The sequence below is a fragment of the Rhinolophus ferrumequinum genome, chromosome 3 (genome assembly GCF_004115265.2).
Source record: "Rhinolophus ferrumequinum isolate MPI-CBG mRhiFer1 chromosome 3, mRhiFer1_v1.p, whole genome shotgun sequence".
Taxonomy (NCBI): Eukaryota; Metazoa; Chordata; class Mammalia; order Chiroptera; family Rhinolophidae; genus Rhinolophus; species Rhinolophus ferrumequinum.
The window spans coordinates 38,818,976-38,844,655 of NC_046286.1; the positions used below are offsets into that span (position 1 = coordinate 38,818,976).

Sequence of the window (25,680 nt, forward strand, 5' to 3'; positions counted from 1 at the left end):
CTTATAAAATAGGCCCCAGAGATCTCGCTAGCCCCTTCTGCCAAGTGAGGATACAGTGAGAAGTCTGAGACCTGGAAGATGGCTCTGACCACCCTGGCCCCCTGATCTCATACTTACAGCCTCCAGAACTGAGGAAGAGATTTCTGTTGCTTATAAGCTACCCAGTTCGTGGTATTTGTTACAGCAGCTTAAACAGACTAAGACAGACATTATGTATAAAATTCAAAAGACCAGGTTCAAGTCCTGGTTTTTCTCCTTTCTGTGGGGCTGAAGTCACATACTCTCCATGTCCCTATTTCTTAGCCTAGAAAGAAGCTCTAATAATAGCTATGTTAATTCCTTTCTTAGGTTGATGCAAGGCTGAAATGTGGTCATGCTGGGTAGAGTTTTAAAACTGTTAAGTTCTCAATGAATGGGAAAGTATTTTAGTACAAATAGCACAGACTGTAGAAATTCTTTACATCTTCTACAACAATACAATGAAACACTGCCTGAATTTAGTAAAAAGCACTACTAAGAAGCAGGTATTTTGCAGGCAAGAAAACCTTTTATTTTAAACCACAAATAGTCAGCAGGTGGCCACAACTATCCATGTTTCATTAAAATCACATAAACATAGGTACAAAAGCACCACTGATTATTGCTCTAGAAAAACTGCGTGAAAAATTCAAATACGCACAGTAAAAACACCACAGTATGCACAGGACTAAATTTTTAAAGCAAATGCATGGTATGCTGAATCAATTTTACACACAGCTTCCAACATTAAATTGGTATTTATTTTACTTAAGGATGATGGAAATTTTCAAAAAGCATGACTATGAGAAGGTAAAATGTCCATCCTTATATATTTTTGTATGCCAACTAGTAGAGTCCTAAAAAAATTAGCATTTACAAAATACTTGGTAAAAATAGCTTTTAAAAGTTGTCCCAAAGAGGTACATAAAATCAACCCCAATTTTCCAAGACAATTCATTCTCCCTCGTTATCTACAGATTCAGTTTTCTGTGCCTGTGAAAAAGAAAGGGAAAAAAAGGACGTAGTTACTATTAAAACTACTACATGCCAAAGAAAAGTCCACCCCATCAACACACACACTTTTGAACATTTGTTTTTTTAGCAGCTCTACCACAAAACCTATTGCAACTCTGGGTGTAAAACAGACAAGGCAGGAATATATTATGCAAACATTCGGCTGCATTCATTGCTTTCTGCTTCTCAAACGACCACAGAAGCTTTACCTGCAAGCTCCCCCTGTTCAGAATAAAAAAACACCACATTATCTGATTCTAGTCACTGCAAACATGCAGAATTTTCTACTGTACCCTTAACTCTGACTGTTTCAATCTGCCCCTTTACTGACAGGGTGCTGGGTGGGGTACCTCTGCAGGTTGAGACACTAACAGTTGAGCGATAGATGTGGATCTGCAATAACATTACAGGCGATGAAAAGAGGTATTATGAACGTGCCATCACCGGCTGAAGGATCGAACAATTTCTTTTAAGACACTGATTCAATCAGTGGGAGGTATTTATGCAAAGTACCTCTTCAGCTTTAGTTTCACCATTTTCAGATGGTGCAGTACCTTCCTTTCCAGCTTCCTGCTTTTCCTCCTTCTTCCCTTTAGCACCTTTGCTAATCTTTGTTCCATGTTCTTTCTAACAGAGGATCAAAGCAGACAAACAGAGTATGTTAGACATGGTGTGATGGTAGCTAAACTCAGTCAGCCTCTGTACAAACACAAGGAAAAACACAACCATGGCCCACGCGGAGGCTTTTAGGTGAAAACGGGAACCCCGCTTTGCCGGGCATCAACTGAGTATACTGCATCTCTATGAAGAGGTAGCAGGCTTCACTGGACCCTGCCTTCTGGGAAAACACGACGATTCCCTTCAGGTATTTGTTCTGTGGACCTCCTCTCTCGTTGAAGTGAAAGCACTTCTGTTGTGAAGAGAACAGCAGAAGCAGTTGGTGACGAGGCAGAAGCCAGGGACAACCCAGCAAGTGAAAGACCTCACATGGGGACATGGGCTGGAGTGACTAGAAAGCTGAGAAAGTCTGAAAATCAAGGCCCAGATCCTAACTTTAAGACCAAGCCACAAAAGTGAGCTCTGCTTCAGAAACCTACTCCCACCATAATACACAATAGTTTCAAACAATTCCCAAAAAGGGACAATGCTCTGAAGGGCAGAGTGAAGAAAACCCACTTTGGATACGTTTCTTAATAATTCTGGGCTTTAGTTTCCTCACCTGCAAAACGAGATATTTGCACCTACCTCAGTGGGGTTGATGTGAAGGTTATGTGAGAAAAGCAATCAAAACAGGGTCTGGCATAGTATAAGGGCCACGGAAATATTTGCTGGTATTATCTGCTAGTATTAATTAGTATGTGATGATTACTAATCAGACCGGCCTACTGACACCAGTGATAGGAAGTCAGAAGCCCCTTCCTCAGCTCCTCGAGCTGCTGGCAGCAGTACAGCCAAGGCCCAGGCCCGCCCCTCCTGAGTTCATGAGGCAGTGATCAAACAGCCTTTGGACGTGAGGCTTCTCAGAGCAACATGCTCTGCCTTCACTTTGTTGACCGAACGGAAAACACATTCCTGGTAAAGCATAAAATGTGCTTTATGCTTTTTGAGAAAGCCTGTAGCAATGCTAACAGTTTGCTAGACAGTACATTTTGCCTGAATGATTAAATGTGATCTTTCCGGATGACTTTTGGATATGGAATTATAATTTATTCATTGTTTAAAAAACCAAAGATGGGAGGTGGGTGGGAGCACCTCTTACCTTAGCAGATGTTTTTCTTGGTTTAGGTTCAGGTTTTGGAGGAGCCGGTTTCTGCAGAGATAAATTATACAAATACTGTATACCCTCAGGACCAAAAAAAAAAAAAAAAAAAAAAAACTACAAAAGACAATAGTCCATTTTGAATACGATCTTGTTCATTTAAAAAAATTTTTCGTTCTAGTTTCAGCATCAGGTAACAGCATACAGGCCTCTGCATTTCATAACTGTTTTCATCCTGGGTTCTCAAGTGAACGGCAGGTGAGATTTAAAAACGAACTCATTATCTATCCCCCAGTCCAGAATAGCTCTCCGGGAACAAGTTTAAGCTTCTATCTCCAATGTCTCTGTACTTCCTTTTATCACAGCTCAGTAGCAAGAGGAATGACTCAGGCCCTCAGCCAAATGACTCAATGAATTCAGTCACACTGGCCTTCCCAACAGTCTAGAAATCACAGGCAAAGCCCATCCGGTAATGAAGACGGTTACCTGTGAAGCATTTCAAAATCATTTCCAAATTCTTCCACCTCTGATGTAGATTTTAAGTTCTGTAGCAAGCATCTTCCTACTTTTATCGACTCCAATGCCAGCTCAAGGTGAGAAGAATCTCTTACCCACCCAGACATTAGGCTCATTTGTCCCTAGGGCTTTTTATTAAGAACATGATTATAAAAATTAAATGTTCACTGTTGGCTCCCCAAGTTTAAGATTTTTCACAGATCTTATTAGTCAAAGAGCCCACTAGGCAACTATTTTTCTGTTGCCTTTTGTGGTTCTCCTTCTCATTCCCATGAGCAGTCCCTGCCTGCCCTATGGACACGGTCCCCTCCACACCGGGCTTCAGCCCTGGCCTGCTTCCCAGGGCCCTGAGACCAGGTGGCACATGGAGACGCGGGGGAAGATAACCAGTTTACAGTTCTGGTTTCTTATAGCTATTTTAGGGCAAATATTTCTTTCACGGATCTAGAAAAAAGCAAGTGTACATCTCTCCTGGCACTGGGGAAGAATGGTTTTTAAATAGAAAACACTGGCCAGGGTCTCCCCTGTGGAGAAAAATACATGTTCCTCTCCAATGCCTCTGGGTGGTTCAGGTGCATATTGAATCTGGCCCTTTTCATCAAGAGCATAAAGTAAAATTGTAGACAGTTCAATTCTAGAAGATTGGCTGTTAGACACGACCTTTCAAATAAAAAAAGGAAATTGAGCTTGAAAAGTAAGGAAAGTTTTTATTAATATTTTCACCACCTTAAATCTGCAGTCTGCGTCCCAAATACAGCAGCTTGAATGGCTCCTAAATTTTCAGGATTTTAAAAATTTTATTTTGGGCTTTGATATACTGTATTAACATAAACTTATTTTCTTGATTTTCAGCAAATAATTTCCTTGTATATTCTTTTCTATAAGACAGCTCTTCCCCCGCCTCCCCGTCCCCTACCCCCCAGCATTCACATATTTTGATGGGACAGGAAATGATGAGGTTTCAAGGTCTGTAATCCCGCTGGCCTGAGGAGGCTTAGCATCAGCATTCGGGCAATGATCTCAGTGAAAGGTGCTCACGTTGCTAGTTCCTGCTGCTCAGGAAGAGCTTTATTTTAAATTCTGATTTTCGTTTGACTTACAAGGTCTATACCCTGAATGGGCTAGAGATCCATGGACTACAAGGCGTTTGGTATAATCTATAGTTAAGCCTAAAGAGTGAAAAGTAATTTCTGAACCATGTGAAAGTTACTAGTGGACAGAGCAACCGTCTTTAAGGGTTTTGACAGAATCTGGATTAACTGTGTACACACACAACTGCCCCTCCCAGCTCTTACTCTTCCCGATGACTCTATGTTGCTTCCTTAGGTTGTGACTCACGAGAAGTACAGGCTCACGCAACCCAAACTCAGTTACACTTCTGAACTTGTGACTGTCCCTAATACCTGTCTTTGCTGTGATTCACTAAAACTGTGCCAGGCATATGGGTGTTGACAGGGGATGAAATCCATGCTTCCCTGTAGGCCAAGGCAGTTTGCAGCTCCTATACTATCTAGTATGGGGATATATGCTATTAGCCAAAAGGTTAATGCCATTCTTCCTTGTATCTCACAGTGGGTAGTGTGGGCTGCAAGTATTTTAACCAAAATCTTCCCACCAGAGAGCCAGGCTGCCCTCCCTGGGCAGAATGGGGGCTGGTACACAAGCAGGGAGGGGCACCAGAGCCAGCAAGGAGCACACTCACTGCCGAGGCTTGGCCACACGGACCCATCCAGCTTTAATGGTCTAACCCTCATCTCTTCCCTGGGCCTGGCCCACAGAGGGGGACACCAAGTGACAAAGTGGAATCACTACTTTTTTAGATTCTCTAGTTCTGAAGCTAACGCATACGGAGTCAGATTAACTTTCAGAATTTTCTAACTGAAGTATGAGTCGTGGACAGAGACTCAGAATTCTTGTCCATGCCAGCACATCATATGTAGAACTGGGAGACTATATGACTTTGCTTAACGTAGTTCTTTTGTTTCAGAGATCTCGCAATATCAAACATCTTCCTGCACTTTATATTTTAGGTAATGGGGCTGGCCACTGTTTTTCACCAACCGTCTGATCAAGGGAATTGCTTGGCAACAATGGTCAAAATGTGCTAGATATTGTGACCCACGTAATTTCCAAAAGGAAACAAAAAACTCAAAGGAAATACTATCTTAATCTTCCTTCTGCTGCTCTGCTCTAGACAGAAGAACATCACAGAACTAATACCAAAGGGGTTCTACAGTACTCACCGCTGACAATCTGGCAGACCGCCTTGTGGGCTACAAAGGAAACAGAAAAATATACATATTGATTTTTAAAACTTCATTTTTAATATCTTACTGTGTTTAAAAAATGTAATGTCTGACTCCCATCACCTCTCCAGGTAAGCACACTGGAACATTCCCCAAGTAACCTTGGGACCCTTATCAAGAGGAAGTGGTACTGAAGAGGTGCAGGCACACTGTTCAAAGCAATGGGCTCTCCTAACTAGGGGTGTGGCCAATAAGGAAAGGAAAGGAAGATGCATTTAGGCTCTGACCCAAACCATAATCTCTACCATTGTGATTAAAATTAACAGCAGGAGCACTGAGGAGCTATTTAAAAACTAGTCTCCAGTCTGACTCTTGTTCCTTACAAACAGAAGTAAAGCTTGTAAGTTAATAAAAGAGATTTACATAATTGTGTAGAAACCAAAACAGCAGGCGTTCCCCACCTTGTTACTGTTAGAAAAGAGAATGACTACAAATCTTACAGAAATGCTTCCTTTTACCTGTAACAAAATAAACACATTTATTTATCTACTAAATGCATATGTTTAAAGATTTAAATAGAGTAAAAAGTTCACCAATCTCTTTTTTTAATTCGGAAGTACAGGAAATTTAGAGAGAAACTGTGTTAAGATTACTATTTTTCAGGAAATCTTTTCTTCAATGATGGTGCAAGTTAGCAAATGAGATGGCAAAGATATTTAATATAACAGAACTCTTCTAGGCATTTCAGAAATAGGCATACAGAATTGATATTCTACTTACCATCAGCAAAACATAGCTCTCCAAGGGGTTTCACATTCTAAAAGTACAACTGCCTTTAAAAAAAATTATTCCAGAAGTAAATACTCCATACTTCTGTGTGTTTTATTCACTGCTCTATCTCTAGTAGATTAGTGTGCCACCTAACATACAGTAGATACTTAATAATATTTGCTGAAAAAATGAACTCAAGCTTTTCCCTAATTCTTGTTGCCTTATGCAGACTTTGCCTCATTACAATAGCTTAACTGTTTCAAATAAGTTTTCAAAGAGGACCAGCAAAAATGATCAGTCACAGCCCATGCAATGAGTGCAAGGAATCAAGAAATTCGTACAGCGCTGTGCTTAGGTCAGTCTAGGTCAGTTGGTTAGGCCAAACTGGAAGAAATATTTCTTGCCATCTCCACATCTAAGAAATTCCTTGCTGAAAATAGCCACAGGAAGCTAGAATCATCTTTCTTTAAACTACAGAAGGAAATGAAGGGCCAGAGCCTTCATGAATAATTTTAACCCTGGGGTCTCAAGGAAAGATCAGAGTGAGACTTAAGGCCAGCTAGCAGAATGTACCAAGACTAGGAGACTGTGCAGGTTAGGTGGAGGCTGTGATACGAGTATATTCACTGCACAGGTAAGGCTGTACGGCTTAGCGCACAGTAAGGGAGGAGCGCCCGTATCCATAGGTAAGGGAGGAGCGCCCGCATCAGATACTCCATAGGAAAACCACGGTGCCTGTTAGGATTATTGTGATGATGCACCCACGAGTCGCTGGGAACCAGAACCCTAATTCTGTGATGCCTTTCCCAGGACAGTTAAATGCCTGAATTGAGTATCACTGTAAGAAAAGGCAACGTTATCAGTTAAATTGCACGGCAAGTGGGTAACTTTTGCTTCTTCAATATGTTCTCAGAGCAGGGAGGAGCAAATGAGCACTTGCCAATTACCAAACAGAGCTCAGCTTGGACGCTTCTGTGTGGCCTTAAGAACTACCCACACCATCTCACAAGTAAAGCACAGCCAGCATGAGTGCTCAGAAAGATACCCTCTGAGAGGAAAACTGGCAGACTCCATGCTAACGAGGGGTATACGGACCTTTTCTGAATCCCTCTCCACTTGGTGTCAATGTATGTGTACTATGTTGACTTTATCTCTCTGCTCACCCTCATCTGTCTCACATCTGTAGCCCTCCTGCACATTTCTGTAGTTCCAATGCCTAGCAGGGCCCCTCAATAAATGTGGAGGTGGACAGAATGAGTAAGCACCAGAAATGTACACAGCAAGTGCGAACATGGAGAACATGCTAAAGCCACCACCTCATTTTACTGCACTCCGAAGATGACTGCATGTTCATCAACAAGGCAAGTGCTCCACTGGCAAAAGGATTATGACTCGCTGAAGGGTCCGGTGACGGTTAAGCATTTTTTAGCTATAAAGTTTTTTAAAATTAAGGTATGTACATTGTTTTTATAGACACAATGCTATTGCATACTTAATAGACTACAGTATAGTGCAAATGTAACTTTTACATGCACTGGGAAACCAAAAAAGTTCATGTGATTTGCTTTATTGCGATACTCGTTTTACTGAGGTGTCTGGAAAACCTGCAATGTCTCCAAGGTATGCCTGGACTCGGTTACTATCCAATTTGGAGCCTGAAAAAGGGCCTGCACATATTAACCATTACTCATAACTGCCTCCTAATCTGCCAACTAGCTGTCCTTAGGAAACAATGAAGGACGCCAAATCAGGGGGAAAATTCGCCAACTCCTATGCGCTTGCTCCTCTCCTTCCCATGTGAATACCCTAACGTACCGAAGAGGCAAAGTGACGTCAGAGAGTCCTTTGGGATTTCCAGAGAGACAGTCCAACCAAACCACTGCCCTGCAGGGCCTGAAAGCTGTTCTAAGCCAAAGGATGCACTACCTTTTTAATAATTCCGGTCCAATACAAGAGTTTCAAAATAAAAACCTAGGAAATTAATGCCAAAAACAAAGTTTGCCTCTAGGCTATCTAAACCAACTTGTCTCTAAAAAGCACATCTTTTACTGTAAAATCATTTTATGACTTCCTGCCTAACACTTACCAGCTCTTTCTATGCTATAAAAAAAATAATTTTCTTAAAATTTTCTTTCCGGTAACCATCGCAGGAGATTTTCTTTTTCACTGCAAACAGTGGAGGCTAAGATGCACCTTTCACTCAGTCAGAAGCATTGCTTATGAATGCAAGTGTGTACACCTTCCTGGAAAGTTCCCTCAGCTTTCACAGCCTTAAAATCTATAAATGATTGGACTATATTTATTAGATATAAAATATATAGACTATTTTTTTTTCCTCTTTGAAACACCAGAATACAAACTATTCTTTTGAGACTCAGGCTATTGGGCAGGACTACTATAAAAATAAATATAATGCGAATTTCTCTCAATTTGTTGATTGTGAAATCCTCAGGAAAAGTGGCCAAAAGAATGGTTCTCAGGAAAGGCAGAATTAGGTTTTTAGAATGACTGGTTACCAAGAGAGTTACAGAAACACTGTGGGGGTTTGTCACTGTGGTATACAGGTGCTGGATGATGGAATTATTCAGTAAACATTTATTGATTAGCTGATCATTCCCTGGGTTGGAGAAAATTCTGGTGAAGGCTACTCTGAAAGACAGAGTCTTACTTTTAGCAAAAGCAATATGGAAGTCTGATCTTGCTATGTCAAAATCCACTGGGAGAGGGATAGCTGGATCCAAGTAGAATCGCTGGACTTTGCTGAGTACTGCTTGAAACATATGGGTCATTCACTGGAATCTGGAAATATGTTTATTTTTATGAGATTTCTTAATGCTCCTGAGCCTGATGATATACTTTCAAACAAAACCCAAAATTCAAGTTGCTTTTAATTCCCCAAAACAAATGAGGAACTAAATAGGAATGACCTTTTTCACAAAACTGAGAGTTCTGAAAATATGTATAACAGAACCTTGGCTGGGGAATGGAGAAGACAGAGAAAAAGCACTGGATAATCAGATTTTTATCATTATCACAAAGGGGTATGAGGACAGAGGATTTTATCAGGAGATTCAGATCTTTCCTGGTTTTGCAATTTAAGTTGTGACATGTGGGGAAAATTATATATTCCTCTGAGAACATTGTTTGTATTAGTGAAGATGCCTATGTTATCAAAAAAAGCACTTCTCTGACATTCACTATTCCCTTTCTTGATTTATTTTTCTTTATAGCAAATGTCCAATTATTTCACTCTCTCTCTCCCTTCACTAAAATGTACGCTCCATGAAGGCAGAGACCTTTGCTTCTTTTGTTCACTGCAGACCCTAGAATACTGCTTTTGCATCATAGGTGGTCAGCGCATTTCTGTCAAGGAATGAATCTGCTTTGCCCTCATTTCAGGGTTACTGTAAGGATCAGATAAAAATAATGAACGTGAAAGGGCTTTGTAAACTGCCGACTGTGATGACTATGTCATTTTGGTCATTTATTGTGCAAATACGAACACTCTGTACCATGTGACCTTCAAATATCACGGCAAGGACAGAGGATTATCAAAAGAGGATCCCCTTTGTAGCTGGTACCTATTCACTACAGTCAAGGTTGAACATATTCAATGACATAACTGGAAAATTCAATCAATTCAGTGGAGGGAAAATCAACCAATACACAGTCTGACAATTCTTACCCTAAACCACCAGCTAACCAACTAACCTATTCACTTCTCAAACACTTGTGTTGATGTTCTAAAGACATATCACGAGTTTTAATCTGGTTTTGATTTAAATGACAGGTGGAGTCTTGTCTAGGAAAGATTTTTGTTACCAATAATATAATACATATAATAATATAAACTATAATATTAAAAAATTATATAAAAAATAAAAATATAGGCATACCTCTCAGACCACCTCAATAAAGTAACTATCATGGTAGAGTAAGTCAAATAAATTTCTGGGTTCCTAGTCCACATAAAAGTTATGCTTACATTATACTGTATTCTATTTAGTGTGCAATAGCATTACGTCTATAAAAACAATGTACATACTTTAATTAAAAAACACTTTGTTGTTAAAAAATGTTAACCACCATCTGAGCCTTCAGCAGTTACCACAAACCTTCAATGTGTAAAAAACACAAGCTATGTGAAACAAAATAAAGTGAAGCACAATAAAACAAGGTTGCCTGTAATATATATAAAAATATGTATAAGCAAAATTCTTTTACATGTACTCTAACCAGTTGGATTGCTTTTAGTGTAGAAGGAGATAGGAAAGCCTGTTTTCACTATCCAAGATCTATTTTATGCAATGGTTTCTAGGTTTTCTGACTGACAGATCAATTTAAATAGCAATCCCTAAGGAGAAACTCAAATACATTTTGTGTCCAAATCTAAAAAACATTAAGGTTCGTTACACTTACCCAACTGTCCTACAAATTTCATTTTTCCATTTTCAAGAAAATTCAAGCATTTATCATTTTTTGGTTGGTTCTAGCATTTGTTTAGTGACTTGACTTTGGATAACAAACTTCACCTCCCAAAGTGTAAGACACTAAATGCTGTGTAAATCGATGGTGGGGACTAGGTTATAGTCAGTTTTGTCTGTTTTGCTTTTATTTCTTTATAGATTCTGTTAAAGGTTTTCCATTTGGCAGAATGAATTTCCTTGTACAAATCTTGTGTAGGGGTTTTGCTCTCATGACAAACTCCACTGAATTATTAACCACAATATGAATCATGTTCATGATATTACCATGGAGGGGCAAATGCAAGCATCTCTTCGACTTCCTGGCTTTTTGGAGGTTTCTGTATTTTAGTACAGAACTTCTTTAAGTTATTGTTTAATTATCCCAAGCCCTAAGAATTTTTCTGACTTAAAAAAAAACAACTTTAGTATTTTGACATCTTGTGTACCCGTCCATAGTTTTTGACTTTAGAGATCACTCCGCTTAGGCAAATATTCAGAACATAAAAAGTAATTTATAATTCACTTACTGGAGCAGAGAATTTATTAAATCAACAGTCTTTCATTTCTTTGCTGTGAAAGGCTGACTTTGTTCTCCTTGATGAATTTACCTATTATCTCACTTTTTGCCCAGAAGGAATTCTTAGTATCCGCTTTAACAAACATCAGGAGCAACAGGTAGAAACATCAAACAACTTAGTAAGTGGAAAATGCCTCATCGGTGAAACCAACTGAAATATACCTAGGCCAAGGCGGACTACACAGTGACACTTTTATTTCTGGCTCATGCAGTCTCAACAACCTTGTGTAGAAATAGTACTCATTCAGATGCAGACAATCATAACAATATTAAAAATTCCATTTAATAATTAAATACAGGATATCAAAGATACACTTACCTCCTGCTTAGTTACTTTGGATCCATCCTTGCCCTCTGTATTCTCTGGAGACTAGAAAGAAAATATTTCAGTGAACTGTACTTAAATAGGAAAACACAGATTAGAGGGAGATTTTTTTTTTAAAAGCTGTTTAAATTCTCTGGACCACAGAAACCAACAGATATTTTGTCAGGAAAAAGTAAATTTGTAAGAGGATATGTGTTTTACACACACACACACACACACACAGACACACACACGTATTTATCTGCATAACTGCTTCATTTTAAACCAGGAGTGGTGCAAGAACAGATATGAGTCCCTGTTTTCAATGTTCATTCACTCTAAGCAATTTTCATTCTTTGATGATTCCGTCACAGGTTGAAGAATAGGGTTCCTGCAGCAGCCAGTGGCAGGGTGCCTGGGATCCACCCATATATCGCAGGCGCTTTGTTTTTCTGAGATGAGGGCAGGATGCTGGGAAAGACCAAGCCAACTGCAAAAACATTATTTCATCCCATACTTGCCTAGCTTTGATTTCTAGCTCATTTCTTCATATGACTTGACATACTTATCATAGATTACTATTTTTCCATTATCAACTCTAGCATCTCTACCACATTCCCAGACTCCCAGTGACAGCCAAGCACCCTGCCATCCCAGCTGATTTGTTTCCTGATTTTCATCTAGCCCCTGGGCAGCACCTGCCCACTCTCCTGACAGTTCAAATCTGACTCCTTTACGAGTTGCATACAACATGGAAAACATATTTAGATTTGTACGCCACACCAATTACCCCAATATATTTTATAGGCTAAAGACAATAAGTAAGATTAAAACAAACTAATTAGAAAATTAAACTACTTAATAAAAGATATGAATAGAGTTCCCATGAGGGAAAAATACAAATAGCAAACTGACAGCACAGTGTTTGATTTAGCAAAATAAACCAGCTATGTGGTAATGCCTCATCTGACAAAATGAGGAGAAATATTAAAAGATCATAATACCCACTGGTGACACTGTATATTAATATAATATTTTCAAAGTACAACCTGGCAATATGAAAAAGACATATAGGACCCAGTAATTCCAATTTTGGATCCAGACTCAAAGAAAGACTCTGTACAAATACAGTTCTATTTGCACTGTTTCCAATATTGGAATAACTGGAAATGACTTAGATAACCAGTAAATAATAGAGAAATGTTTAAGTAAATTAAGTAACTATTAACGCAATGGGATTAAAGATAGTTAGCCTATGTGACTACATAGAAAGTACACATTAAATAATGCTAAATTTAAAAACTTGGTCAGAAGTTTATAAAGTCTTTGAGAAAGACAAAAGCTTTTCTTCAAGGCCAAGGACACAGTAAACCTTCTCTTCTGCCGAGGGAGAACCTTCTCTTCTTACTATCAGTTTACCTCTTTCTAGAACCTCCCATGTCCATGGAGTTCTCTCCGGTTTCCCAAACTCACCACCGATTCCCCTCCTCCATGGAAACTTCTCTATCCTGACGGGAAACAGAGCTTCTCTTTTCTATTCCCCACCCTCTTGCACAGAATTGTTTGGTTCACAGATCTTGTGCTATATCAGTCAGCTGAATTAGAGATGGCAAAATCTGAGAAAGTCTGACTATATGAAGACAATCTGTAGATGGGCAATTCAGCTTTGCTCACTTCCATGGCTACAAACTTGACCAGGGACAGTAGAAAAAATAAGGAATTGTCACAGACTACTGAGAAATTAGCCCAGACTGCAACAAGGAGCAATAAAGAAATGAATAATGTGAAAGAGAGGCTAGGAGATTGAGTGGTTAACTGGAAAGGTCCACATATACCTACTAGTCACTTGGGAAGCAGAGAAGAGAATTACTAGTAGGAAGGCAAAGACATACGGTTCCAAACAGTCTTTAATGGAAGTACAGGCTCTCAGAGTTTTACTTCTAAGATTTTCAGTGACCAGTGCTACTGCTTTATAACTTAAGTGAAATTAGTTGAGAGCCTAGAGTATGTATGAAAGTCAAATAACCATTTGCCAGCAGCAATATAACAAATCTAGTCTCAACTCCTGGGTTATCCATGCTAATGTGAAAAGGCTGGGAGTAAATATAACACTGCAAATAAACCCACAATCCTTTTAACCTGAGGAATGTATCACTTTGAGGTGATTTTTCTGATTTGCTGGCCAATATTTTAAAATTATTATTCTTTTTATTATTTAAAATTAATTTACATTTTCTGTTACAAACCTAATGCTGGAGAAAAGAAAGCAGTCTAACAATAAGCTGGTTAGCAGAGAAAAACCATTCTAGGACCACAAAAATCCAAATAACCCACCCAGAGAAAGGCTGAAATGCGTCTATAACTAAGGCTATCACTCCTCTGCTAAAATTAACACAGAACTCAACTACTTGATTAACATCACGTTAATTTCCCTCCACCAGTGGGCGTGGGTGGAGACAGGGTGGCCTGTCTGGAAATTCTTATGTTTTTCAAATAACAGATTTGAGTTTAATTGAATTAAGTTCCATAAATTCAAATATTCCTATGACGTATTTGAAATAGACACTAAAAATGTTATTCAAAGCCACAAGCACCATTGTTTTACATTTGCATGGCTATTTTTCATTCATCCTGTAAGTGTATTTTGGGACTCTCCAATAGTGATTGCTTTTAAAAATAGTCTTTAAAAATCCACTACTTGGAATTGAGAGGTCATGGTGCAGAGGAATAATAATCGAACAGATGTTAAATTTCTTTGCCACCTCCTCCTTTGCTTGTGTCTATTAATTTCAACAGTTTCTATAAACCCCAATTGTTACTTATTAAGATCGTGTCAGGCTAGTGTGTTTTCCCAAAGCAATATTTTGTTGTTCAAGATAAAAGTAACGGAATAAGAACTCTGCTTTAAAAGATTTTAGATAAACTGAAATAATCAGCAAATCACTCTTTTCTGAGGGATCCTTTTAGGGAAAATATCTCACATTGTATTCAGGTAAGTAAAGAAAAAGCCATGTTCAAGTATGTTCAGTGAAATTTTATTAGCATAAGTATACATAATTCAATAATGGGAGTATATCATTAATATGAAATAATTTAAAATATTTTGCACATCTCTGTGGTCTGAGTTGCCTCTTTGATGAGTCACCCTCTTGCCATGTGGTTATGGTTTTATATGGAATAGGATCATGGAGGAAGCACCTGGATAAGGTCAGGAGCCTGCATTCCAACCTGCCTTCTATCTCACACCCTAGGCCTAAGTTTCTTAAGAGTAAAACTACGAGGATGGACATGAAGATGTCACTAGCCTGACTTACACAGCTGCTCGTATACGTAATAATCACTCTGTGGAAGTGTCACATGTATATTAGAGGGATGCCAGGTACTGTGGTCTTGGAAAAGAACAAGAGATGAGACGCAGAGGAATCATCCCAATCCTAATCTTAATAAACATGTATGTTGTACTATGTGCAGGGCAATGATCTAAACCAGTCCATCTTCATCCCAGTCCCATGAGGGTAAAAGAGCATCCATCATGTCCATTTTATAAATGCGGAATTGAGACCGGAGAGGTTAAGTAAATTTGCCCAAGATTACCCAGCTGGTAATCCTGCTGGACGCTGGAAGAGCCGGGCTTCAGACCAGAGGGCTGGCTCAGAGTTCAGTCTCTTAACCACTACACCACTCTAAGTGGTTTGTGTGTTTACCTAATTTCAAAACGAGGTGCAGATCTGGGATGCTAGAAGAGCAAAGGCTTCCAGTTTGGGACATACTTTAACCTGTGAACCTAGCCAAGGAGCACATAATATGTAAGGGAGTGTTTCCTAGTCCCCCTCATTCATGAGCCTCTTGGAATAACAACAAACAATTTCCCATTAAAAATACTGTATGTTGAGATGCACATAAATTTACTATTCTGGTTTTTTAAACAGTTACATCCACAGATATAAGCATTGTTATCTCACTATTAAAACTAAATACAAAACACCCAATCATTTCCATAATTTTTATAGTATTTTACATTTTTCAGTTGTTCTTGTATTGATCTGCTCAACAGCACTGAGCTACACAGGGGCCGTCTTAACACTCCCATCTCACAGATGAAGAGTACAGGTTCAAAGAGGTCAAGTGACTTTGCCCGGGGAAGGAGTGGCAGGGTCCACACTAAACCCAAGGCTTCCAACCTTTACACCAGGGCTCTGAGAAGGATATTACCTTTGCCCAGATCTGAATAACTTCCAGCAAATGGTAAACGCAGTTGTGATGTTCTTTGCATTTTTTGCAAAACTAATCAGCTAGCTCTGATGTGATCGACAATTGACCACTAAAAGGGGGAATAAAATTAAAAATTGTACTGAGAAAAGGTAAAGAAAAGCAATGAGTAGACAGAAAGAATACAGTTTAAAAATGTATTATATGGCATATATATGGAACGTTAAAAGGAGTCTTTAAAGTTTCACACTTTGATCACGTCAAATCTTTGGTATGTTTATCTCCCACATACAACATGCCTAATACTCACTACCCCCCACAACGTAGAATTTAAGTAATTCCGTCTAGTATTGTAAAAAACCATGCTTACACCCAAAAAGAAAGGAAAGAGAGACGGATGGAAGAGAAAAAGGAAATTTAAAAAATACCTCTCAGGGTAGACTTTGTTTTTACCTTTGTATGGGGTCAAAATAATCAAGATATAATTTAAAAATAATTATCACTTTGTACCTTTAAAAAAATAACTTTTTAAATAAAATTAATCAATTGGTAATCCAGAACACTGAAATAAAAATCCATCGAATAGATTTTCCAAGCCATAAAGCTTTTATTATTTGATGAGCTCCAAAAACAAAAGGATCTGCTCATTTTTTAAATACAATGCCTAAGTAATGGTGACTTAATACTTACATTACAATCTCCGTATAATATATATGCAAGTGTATTTACATGTTCCTGGTCATAGGGGAATATCCCTATTATTCTACATATAAAAATTAATGAAGACAATATATCTTTGAAATAATAAATCCAGCAGTTCATGGTGGAGTTTGAGAAAATATAAAGTCTTAGACTCTTAGTACTCAAAGATAACAATACTTGAGTGAGGAAATTGTGTATCTATGCCTTGAATATGACCCTACAGTCCAGCAGTTACTGAAATACCCAGAAGGTTCCGTGATAATGTGCTTCCCCCAGAAGCAGAGGCCTGCACCAAGGCCCGCCTTAGGCCGTGATCACAGATAATAATGACTCGTTGAGTAACTTTCTTGGACTAGCACCTAGAAGCAATGGCATCAGCCTATATCTTAATAAAGACAACATTTTAAATAAATCATCACTGACATGTTTATAAAATTCTTGATTCTTCCTTGTTCCATTCATTGGGCACCTTTATTGAAGCAAAAATACATAAGGTTATTAGAAATAAACATTTATGGGAAGTATTATGGTGTAATAGTTGTGAGCAAAATTCTTGTGTAATAGAGGGCTGGGTTAGAATTCCTGGTTCTATCACTTCCTAGCTGGGTGACCCAAGGGAAATTCCTTAATCTCACTACATCCCAATATTCTCACTGTGTTAGAGAAAAGCCGAGGGCTCAGTGGTTAAGAGCACAGGTTCTGGAGCCAGACTGCCAGGACTGCAACCCCAGCTTGGACATTCACTGTCACTGGCGCTGCCTTCTGCAAAATGGCAGTGTGAAGAGTACGTACCTTACTGGGAGGTTGGGAGAATTCAGTTCATAATGCAAAGTGCTCAGAACACTGCCTGAGTCATAGAAAACCACCTAAACGTTATTTACTGTGGCTGTCAATATCATTATCTGTGATATGAGGATAGCCTCATCGAACTCGGAGAATAAAGTGAAACTACACCATAATACTACCCATATATATTTCTAATAACCTCACATATTTTTATTAAAACCAAGGTACCTAATGAATATAAAGAACATAGCTCAGGTCTGGTACATCCAGGCATTCAATAAATGGCAGCTATTTAAATAGTAATAAATATACTTATATGCTACTGATAAAGGTTTTTTTTAAAATACTAAATTTTAGAAGCAATTTTTAAATTTAAAACCATTTTCTCTATTTCCCTACTTCTGAATATGCATATCATTTACATTATGTGTGACTGAATATGCATTTACCTTGGACATATACAAATGGCCCTGTTTCTGGACATGTCCACAAGATATAAGAATACTAGACTCAATAAAAATTTTGACTAGGAACCAATATGTGATTCAATTGAACTCTTCTAAGAAGACAATGAAATGTACAATAAATAAACAGTCAGCGAAAAAAAGAATTCAACATTCAACAAAAGAATTCAACATTTCGTTTGTTATCTTCAACACTGATTTTTAAATGACTCAGGAGACTAACACCATATTTCAAGATACTAGGTGCTCTGAAAGCAGACAGCTTAAATGGCATTTATTTCAATCACCATTTCCAAACTGTAACCTGCAGGAAAGTGAAATATATTTAACTTTGGTGTAAACAACAGGAGAGTTTCAAGGAGAAAATATAGGAAAAGAGAATCACTTGATAACTGATTTGCCAAGGGAATTTTAACGTTATATGGAGATATTTTTAAATACATTTTTTTTCTGTAAGTAAAATCAACCATGTAAAAATGCACCATATGAAAGCTTATGTTCTTTCAAAAGCACTACATTTGTTAGTTGGTTACTGAACATTTATTCCTAATTGCAGTTAATTAGATATCCAGGGTGAGATATTCTCGCTCCCTATCCGCTGCCATTTGTCCTCCTACAAAATGGAGGCCTGGTGCTTACTATAAGCCTGTTATTTCAATGTAGTTCTCTTAATAATTAAAAATATTATCATCACAATAATTAACATCGATTGACTGTTTTACACATGCCAGGCACTGTGCTAAGAACTTTGCATTTACCATTTTGTTTCATTTCTCAAACAACCCAATGAAGTAGAACATAATTTTATACTGGTTTTACAGACATGGAAACTGAGTCTCAGAGAATTAGGAATTTAGAAGTTTCTGGAAAAGTTAACTGCCTTAAACCATATAGCTAGTAAACAGTAAATCCAGACCAAATTGGACTATCTCCACAAGTATATGAAATAATTAAATTTATACTTTCTTATCTTGAAAACAATTTATTCATGCATTCATTCAACAAATAATTACAGTACCTGTGCTAGGTGATATGCGGGATTAAAAAAAAGGATCAGAGCCATCAAAGACTTCATGCTCAACTGGAATTAGGATTACGAAGTTAATTCAAAACGAGGTCATCAAATAACATGTGTTAACTTAGAAACAGTGCCAGACAACCACCTTTAAAACACAAGAGAGAGGTTAAAAGAAAGGCATTGGGACCAAGAAGTCACTGAATCTTTACTAATGAGGAAGGATGGCTACTGTATACAATCTAATCTCGGCTGTAGTAACAGGCCTTGAATTTAACTTCCTCATATTGCAAAGAAAGCAAGACCTCATAGAAAGACCAATGATATCACCTTTAGCAATAAACTAGGACTTAAGATTAAAAAAAAAGAGAGAGAGAGAGCTATAACCCTTAATCCTTTTAACCAAAGAACTTTTGGTCAGTGTTTTTTTTTTTGGACATTCAGTCTGGCCAAACCTTTAAATGCTCTGTAGCTCATAGCTTTTCTTGTGGCTTATTATCACTTCCTGTTATGAATTATAAATACTTGCATATGTATATTATCTACCATAAATCCATAAAATAAGGACATTTACTCATTCACTTCCAAAAGGGTTGAAAAAACAAGAATTCACTTACGTTCCCATGGTGATGGTACCTTGCGTGAAGGTAATGCTCAATAAATGTTTATTTCACATGGATTGAGAGAATGAATAAAATGAACAACCCTGCCATTCTGGAGTCTTGACTCAAATAGAGGTTCCGTATCAATATTAACTCAGTTAAAGTCTGTAAGTATTTAAAGACGACATACTACATGTCAGGCCCTTTTGTATTCAGACAGGGAAAAATTCAAAATGGTTAAGATGGCAATTCTCCCCAAATTGATTTATAGATTTAATTCAATCCCTATCAAAATCATACCAGGCATTTTAGTACCAATTTACAAGCTGATCCTAAAATTTATGTGAAAATGCAAGGCATGTAATAGCCAAAACAATTTTGAAAAAGAACAAAGTGGAAAATTGACATTACCAGATATCAGATCTTATGACAAAACCATAGTAACCAAGATAATGTGGTATTAATGTAAGAACAGATATACAGATAATGGAACACAATTTGGAGCCCAAAAATAAACCTTTACATTTATGATGAATTGATTTTCAGCAAAGATACCTAAACAATTCAGTGGAAAAAGGACTGTCTTTTCAACAGTTGGTGCTGGGACAACTAGATATCCATATTCGAAAAAGTAAAAAAATAAAATAAATAAACCTTTCTCACACTAGACCCAAAATTAACTCAAAATGCATCACAGACCTAAATATAAAAGTTCTAGAAGAAAATATCTGTGACCTTGGATTAAGCAAAGATTTAAAACTTTTGTTCTTTAAAAGACAGTTTAAAAAAAAGCAACAGGCTGCAAGAAAACACCCAAAAATCATATATCTGATAAAAGACTTGTATCCAGAAAATATAAAGAACTCTTACAACTTAACAATAAGACAAATATTCCAACTAAAAAATGGGCAAAGTATCTGAATAGACATTTCAAACTAAGATATATTGTGCTAGTAAACATATGAAAAGATGCTCATTATCATTAGTTATTATGGAAATGTAAATTAAATTCATTAGAATGGGTATAGCAAAAAAACTAACAACACTAAGTATGAGCAAGGGTGTGGAGCAACTGGAACTCTCATGCATTTAGAGTACAATCACTGTGGCAAACAATTTGGAAGTTCCTTGAAATGTTAGAGACTTTCATACCACCCACCAGGTTCCACCTTTAGGAAACTTCCCAAGAGAAATCAAAACAAGTCCATGAAATACTTATATACAAATATTCATGGCAGCATTATTTATAATTGAAAACTGGAACAATCCAAATGTCCATCAACTTGTGAAAGAATAAACAAAAAGCAGTCTATCCATTCAATGGAGTATTATTGGGCAATAAAAAAGAATGAAGTACTGATACATGCTGTATATGCACGGACCTCAAAAACATTATGCTGAGTGAAAGAAATCAGACACAAAAGACTACATATTGCTTGATTCCTTTTATATAAAGTTTCCAGAAAAGGCAAACCTATGGAGACATTAGCGGTTCCTTGGACCGCGGTGGGAGTAAAGACTGGCTGCAAACAACATAAGAGACCTTTTTGGAGTGATGGAAACGGTTTAAAACTGGATTATGGTAATGTTACACAACTGTAAATTTATCAAAAATCATTGATTTGTATACTCTGAATAGATGAATGGACCAGATGGTAGGTAGATCATACCTCAATAAAGCTATTAAAAAAAATTTTTTTAAGGAAATAATACTCCCAACCACATTGCTTGAAAGTACCACTCAGCAATGGGTACTTTCAATCTTCTTTTAAAACCAGATTAGTTGTAAAAAAAAAATCACATCCCATTATTTTTAATAATATACATTTCTTTGGTTTCTCGTACAACTAAACATTTCCATCTATTTGAGTCTGTTATATCTCTTATAAGGATATACATCTTTTCCACAAGGACGTGTGAGGCTTTTTATACTTTTAAAATAGCAAACTTTCTTCAGTGATGGGTGGTACAAATATTTTTACCAGTTTTTCGTAAGTTTTTAAAATTTTAAGTGGGTTTTTTTGCCATATTAAAATAGTCTTTTCACGTAGTCAAATGTATCTGCATTTTTATTTCTGGAGTCTGTCTCTGGTTATGACTTGTGATATCCCTTGTGCTAAGCCCAACACTACTGGGCCTTTCCATTTTATGAAGAGAAAAAACCTAATTTCATATTTCAAAGCTAGTAGCAGACAGCCGATTTTTTCCCCTTAAACTTTTAAGTGTAAAGAAACACTAGTATTTACATCCCAAATTCACAGAAAATCGCCTCTTTAGAGAATTTCTGATGTGACACACTGGACATTTCCAATCGTTCTACTGATGAACTGTAAAAATAAAAAGAAGAATGTGAAGATGTGTTTGCTGCTGCTAATCATGCCAGGACTACGAATGTAGGCCTCCCTGGCTGATGGCTCTGTGTAGATCAGACCATCACCTAACAACGTGACCATTGCAGGCATTTGTGGATGTTTGACCAGAACAGTCCAGAACTGTCGCAAACTGTCCCACCACCGAGTCCATGAACATTATCATTTTCCCTGCTATTCCACTCACTATCCATGGGTGGTGACCCACTGACCCACAACCCATTAGGTATTAAATATAGGAAACAACTTTATTTTAATCTCACAAACTCAGAAAGAGATTTAATGCTGACTCCTCACAGATGAGTGCTGTACTGTTTCAAAAAATATTACAGCAATTGTATAAAACATATGTTTTAACGTAGCTATGACCATCACATGCAGAGATACAGATAAAACTCACCAAGAAATGACTAAGAAAATAGGAACACTTTACATTAATGTGCATATTATGGCCTTTAAGTTGTATAACTGAGGACCTGGTCATGTTAAGATACAATCTGCAGAGGCATTCAAATGCCTGATAACAGAGAATGACTTTGTTTTTGTCGCTGTATATTTGAGTCTTATCCACATTTTCAAGAACAGCCCAAATTCAACCTTCTTTCCTTATCTATCCTACAGCTTTAGAATCTATACTATACATTCTGGAACATATACACAGGCTTAATATTATTCAGTTGTTCTGTATCTGCTACTCTTATCACATCATTAAATGTAAGTTTCATGAGCGCAAATTGTGTATTCCTATGGCATTAAAGCAACGTAGGATTACAGATGTTTTTATTATTTTATTTTAAAAATTTTTAATTATATTTTCATTCCAAATGTTTTATTATTAATACCCCTTCTTACTCTGCAGAACAGCCTAAAGAGGTGCTCATTAAACAACTTCTTGATTTCTGGGAAAAGGTGAAAAAAGGGGCAAAGATAGTAAAAAGTATTGTGGGGGCACTTTTAAAACTTACAATAATGTAGAACAGGCAGTCCTTTAGTCAAGAAAAATATTGTCGACTATTATGTAAATATTTTAGCAGTTATCCCAGCTTTACAGATCTCCAAGAGCTATGAACAAATTGTATCCAGTTCTTTTCTTTTCATCTAGGCAGGGTTTACCTAATGACAATGGTTTCCAATGTAAGTTCCAGTGAATTCCAGCATTCCACGTGGCACCTTTAAGGTTTGAACCGATGGACGGGATGGCCATGGTAGCCATGTTTAATTTGCGGCTGTTCCTGTCCAGGTCTTTGGACTCCAGGTATAAATGAAAAGCCTTCCTATTAATCAAGAAGTTTCTCATCTCTGAAGAACACTCTGATATCCTGAGGGATGACACACAGGTGTACACAGGTCTGCCCCTAATACCAGGATGCCTGGCTAGCTTCTCCATGGGGGCTCCCTGCCTACCAGAGAAATAAAACAATAACCAAAAGCCAATTCCTCTACTGTTCTTCTTCCCTTCTATTTCCTTAAGAGAAGTGGACAGTGAGGTAAATTAAAAGTAATGGTGTCACCAACCCTGGCTCTTGAGCAATAAGGTTTCTACCACATCAAGGTCCATCATACATAACGGGATCATACACATCCAACCTACTGTTCATCTACATTTGTTAATAATTCCCAAGAAAAGAGATGGCAGCAACGAACTCTGTAATCCATTTCTTGATGGTTAGTTCCTTTGACTCTATTAGAATTCCCAACCTCAGATAAAATGCGAAAAATGGTGGCATCATTTTAATACCCTCTTTCTAGTACGAGAGCTAGAAAAAACAGTATTTTCATAAAAATTAAGTTTAAATAAGAAACCTCAAGTATTAGTACTCTCAATATGCCATCCATCTTCCTAGTCTGGGAGTCTCTTTGGATTTCCTAAATTCTTCTTGACCCACCCAGAACTAAATGAAGAGAATGAGTAAATAGTGTTGGAAGGTAAGGACTTTGGACCCATTGCATCTACTTAAATCTTTGCTATTAGCTATTGGTTGGTAAGATGTTGGGTAATTCATGTCTGCAAGCCCCACATTCAATGGCCATAATGCGTCTCAAGGTGTTCTGAGGATTAAATGAGATAATTAACGCAAGTCAAACTCTTCCCACAGTAAGAAGCACACGGCATGTGCACAAACTCTAAGGTTTTAAAAAAGTGTTTTAATTATTGTTTTCTTAAAAAATGGAGTAGAGACAAGTTTCCATCAAATTCTTAGATATGACGGCTCAAGCTCTTCTATATTTTTAAAAATTCAAGATATTAAAGCAATACATTCACTTACACACACAAACCACTCCACAGTCTTAAACTGATAAAGCAGGATATCATTTGTAATTTTGCTTCAAATTTAATACCCTCTCTGGTTGACACTTGGAAAGAAACATTGGGGCAGGCAGTGGGAGGGTGCAAAGCATTTTCTTAGGAACAGCAGCCAGCCATCGGTTTTCTCCGGGTGGAGGAAAACCTTCCCTTCCCTCCCTGGGACAATGACAAGTCGCAGCTGGACTCGGAGAGAAACAGGCGTTCTTGTAAGAGATACTTGGCATTTGGAGACTGCGCGGAAGGGGACATAATAGTCCGCAAGGAGCGGAAGATGAGACTAATATGACTCCACTTCCCTCTGTACGCAGAGGTGCCGGAGAGCGCGGAGCTCGCCTTCCCCGACTGCGTGTGGGTTTGGGTCGCGGGAGTAGATCTGGTGGCCCCTGCCCTTGGCAGCCACAGTGGGCGCCCCAGGCGCAGGGCGTCTCGCACGTCGCTAACTCCGCTGCTCCCGCCGCGAACTGCCGGGCAGGTCCGGCCGCCCCGGGCCCCGCCTGCGCAGTCCCCAGCCTTGATTGACACTAGAGTTGGTACATACGGGTCTGCAGCGGAGGCGAGCAGGGGGGTGAGCGCTATTTTAAACATGGCTTTCCTTCTCCCTTAGCCTCAGAGCCATCGCGGCGCACCCAGCCGTGGGCACAGCCCACATGGGAATAAACCCAACATCTGCCCGACGTATTTATTTTTTTCGCTATCCCTATGCATGTACTTGTTTTCCTCCTCTCTTTGGTTTCCCTCCCCACTAATCAAAACCTGGCAATTTGCAGAGGAAACTCCCCTCCTAAAAGGGGGAATGGAAAGCGCTTTTGCTTCTTGTTGGAGGTGGAAACCATTCCAAAGAGAATGAGTTCAAAAAGAGGGAAAGCCGCGTCGCTGGACAGAGAGTGACACTCAGAGATCGATGAGGACCGAGAGGGAGGGAGAGGAGTAAGAAATGTCTGCCAACAAGCATCTGAAAACAGCGTGGAGAGCAAAGAGATTCACAATCACCGAGTTACTAACGAGCGCATTCCGCGCAAGCCATAGCACTGACAAGATCTGCTGTGAGCAAAATTTGAAGGCCTTTGAAAATTTTTTTTTTTTTGTAAGACTTACCTTTCTCTTCGGCATAATGACTATGTTCGTGCAGCTAAAAAAGTAAAGCAACGGGTTGGAACTGCTGGCTCCGACGCTGGATGTTGCCGCCGCCGCTGCAGCTCCTCACGCGCGGGGCACTGCCTCTCCGACCTGCACCTCCCGTGGCTCCCTCCAGGGGCCCTCTACTCTCTCGCCTCCCTGCTCCTCCAATGAGGAGCGCCGGCAGCCGACCGCGAGGCCCCATTGGCTGCGGCAACGTTCTAAATTCCACGAGGACACGCCCATCTCTGCGCGCTCAGTACGCACTGTTGCAGTTTCCACTTCACCGAAAAATCTCCCTGGCGACTGAGCATGCCCAGTTCAACTACCGTAGTAACCCCCAAGCCACAAGATCTTGGGGTTTCATTGTTTTGCTGCTCCCTCTTTGGATTGTATCAGTGTGGGCCTTCATAGGGAGGGAAAAGAATAAGGATGGAC

At 38.6% G+C, this 25,680-nt stretch overlaps 1 protein-coding gene across 9 annotated transcripts; it reads right to left on the minus strand.

Annotated features, from left to right (window-relative positions):
* Positions 1-525: 525 nt before the first annotated feature.
* On the minus strand, positions 526-25,420 carry HMGN3 (high mobility group nucleosomal binding domain 3). Of its 9 annotated transcripts, none has more exons than XM_033103329.1 (8): positions 25,222-25,417; positions 18,851-18,995; positions 11,687-11,737; positions 5,551-5,580; positions 2,792-2,842; positions 1,546-1,659; positions 1,326-1,425; positions 526-1,011 (listed from the first exon to the last, which is right to left on the minus strand). In XM_033103329.1, exons 2-8 carry the CDS (start codon positions 18,905-18,907, stop codon positions 998-1,000), a joined length of 417 nt encoding a protein of 138 aa, XP_032959220.1. In that variant the 5' UTR covers positions 18,908-18,995; positions 25,222-25,417; the 3' UTR covers positions 526-997. The 9 variants fall into 9 exon arrangements, with proteins under 9 accessions (XP_032959220.1, XP_032959224.1, XP_032959222.1 ...); XM_033103333.1 differs by having other exon boundaries at positions 1,383-1,425; positions 25,222-25,413; XM_033103331.1 differs by lacking the exon at positions 18,851-18,995 and having other exon boundaries at positions 25,222-25,409.
* Between the last annotated feature and the right edge of the window lie 260 nt (positions 25,421-25,680).

Excerpts from the sequence above, each read along its gene's own strand:
- HMGN3 (XM_033103328.1), bottom strand. The coding sequence starts at position 18,907 with ATGAAGTCTTTGATGGCTCTGATCCTTTTTTTTAATCCCGCATATCAC. Across the intron at positions 11,738-18,850 it reads CCGCATATCACCTAGCACAG|TCTCCAGAGAATACAGAGGG; the intron begins GTACTGTAATTA and ends TTTTCTTTCTAG. Across the intron at positions 1,660-2,791 it reads CAAGAAAAACATCTGCTAAG|AAAGAACATGGAACAAAGAT; the intron begins GTAAGAGGTGCT and ends ATCCTCTGTTAG.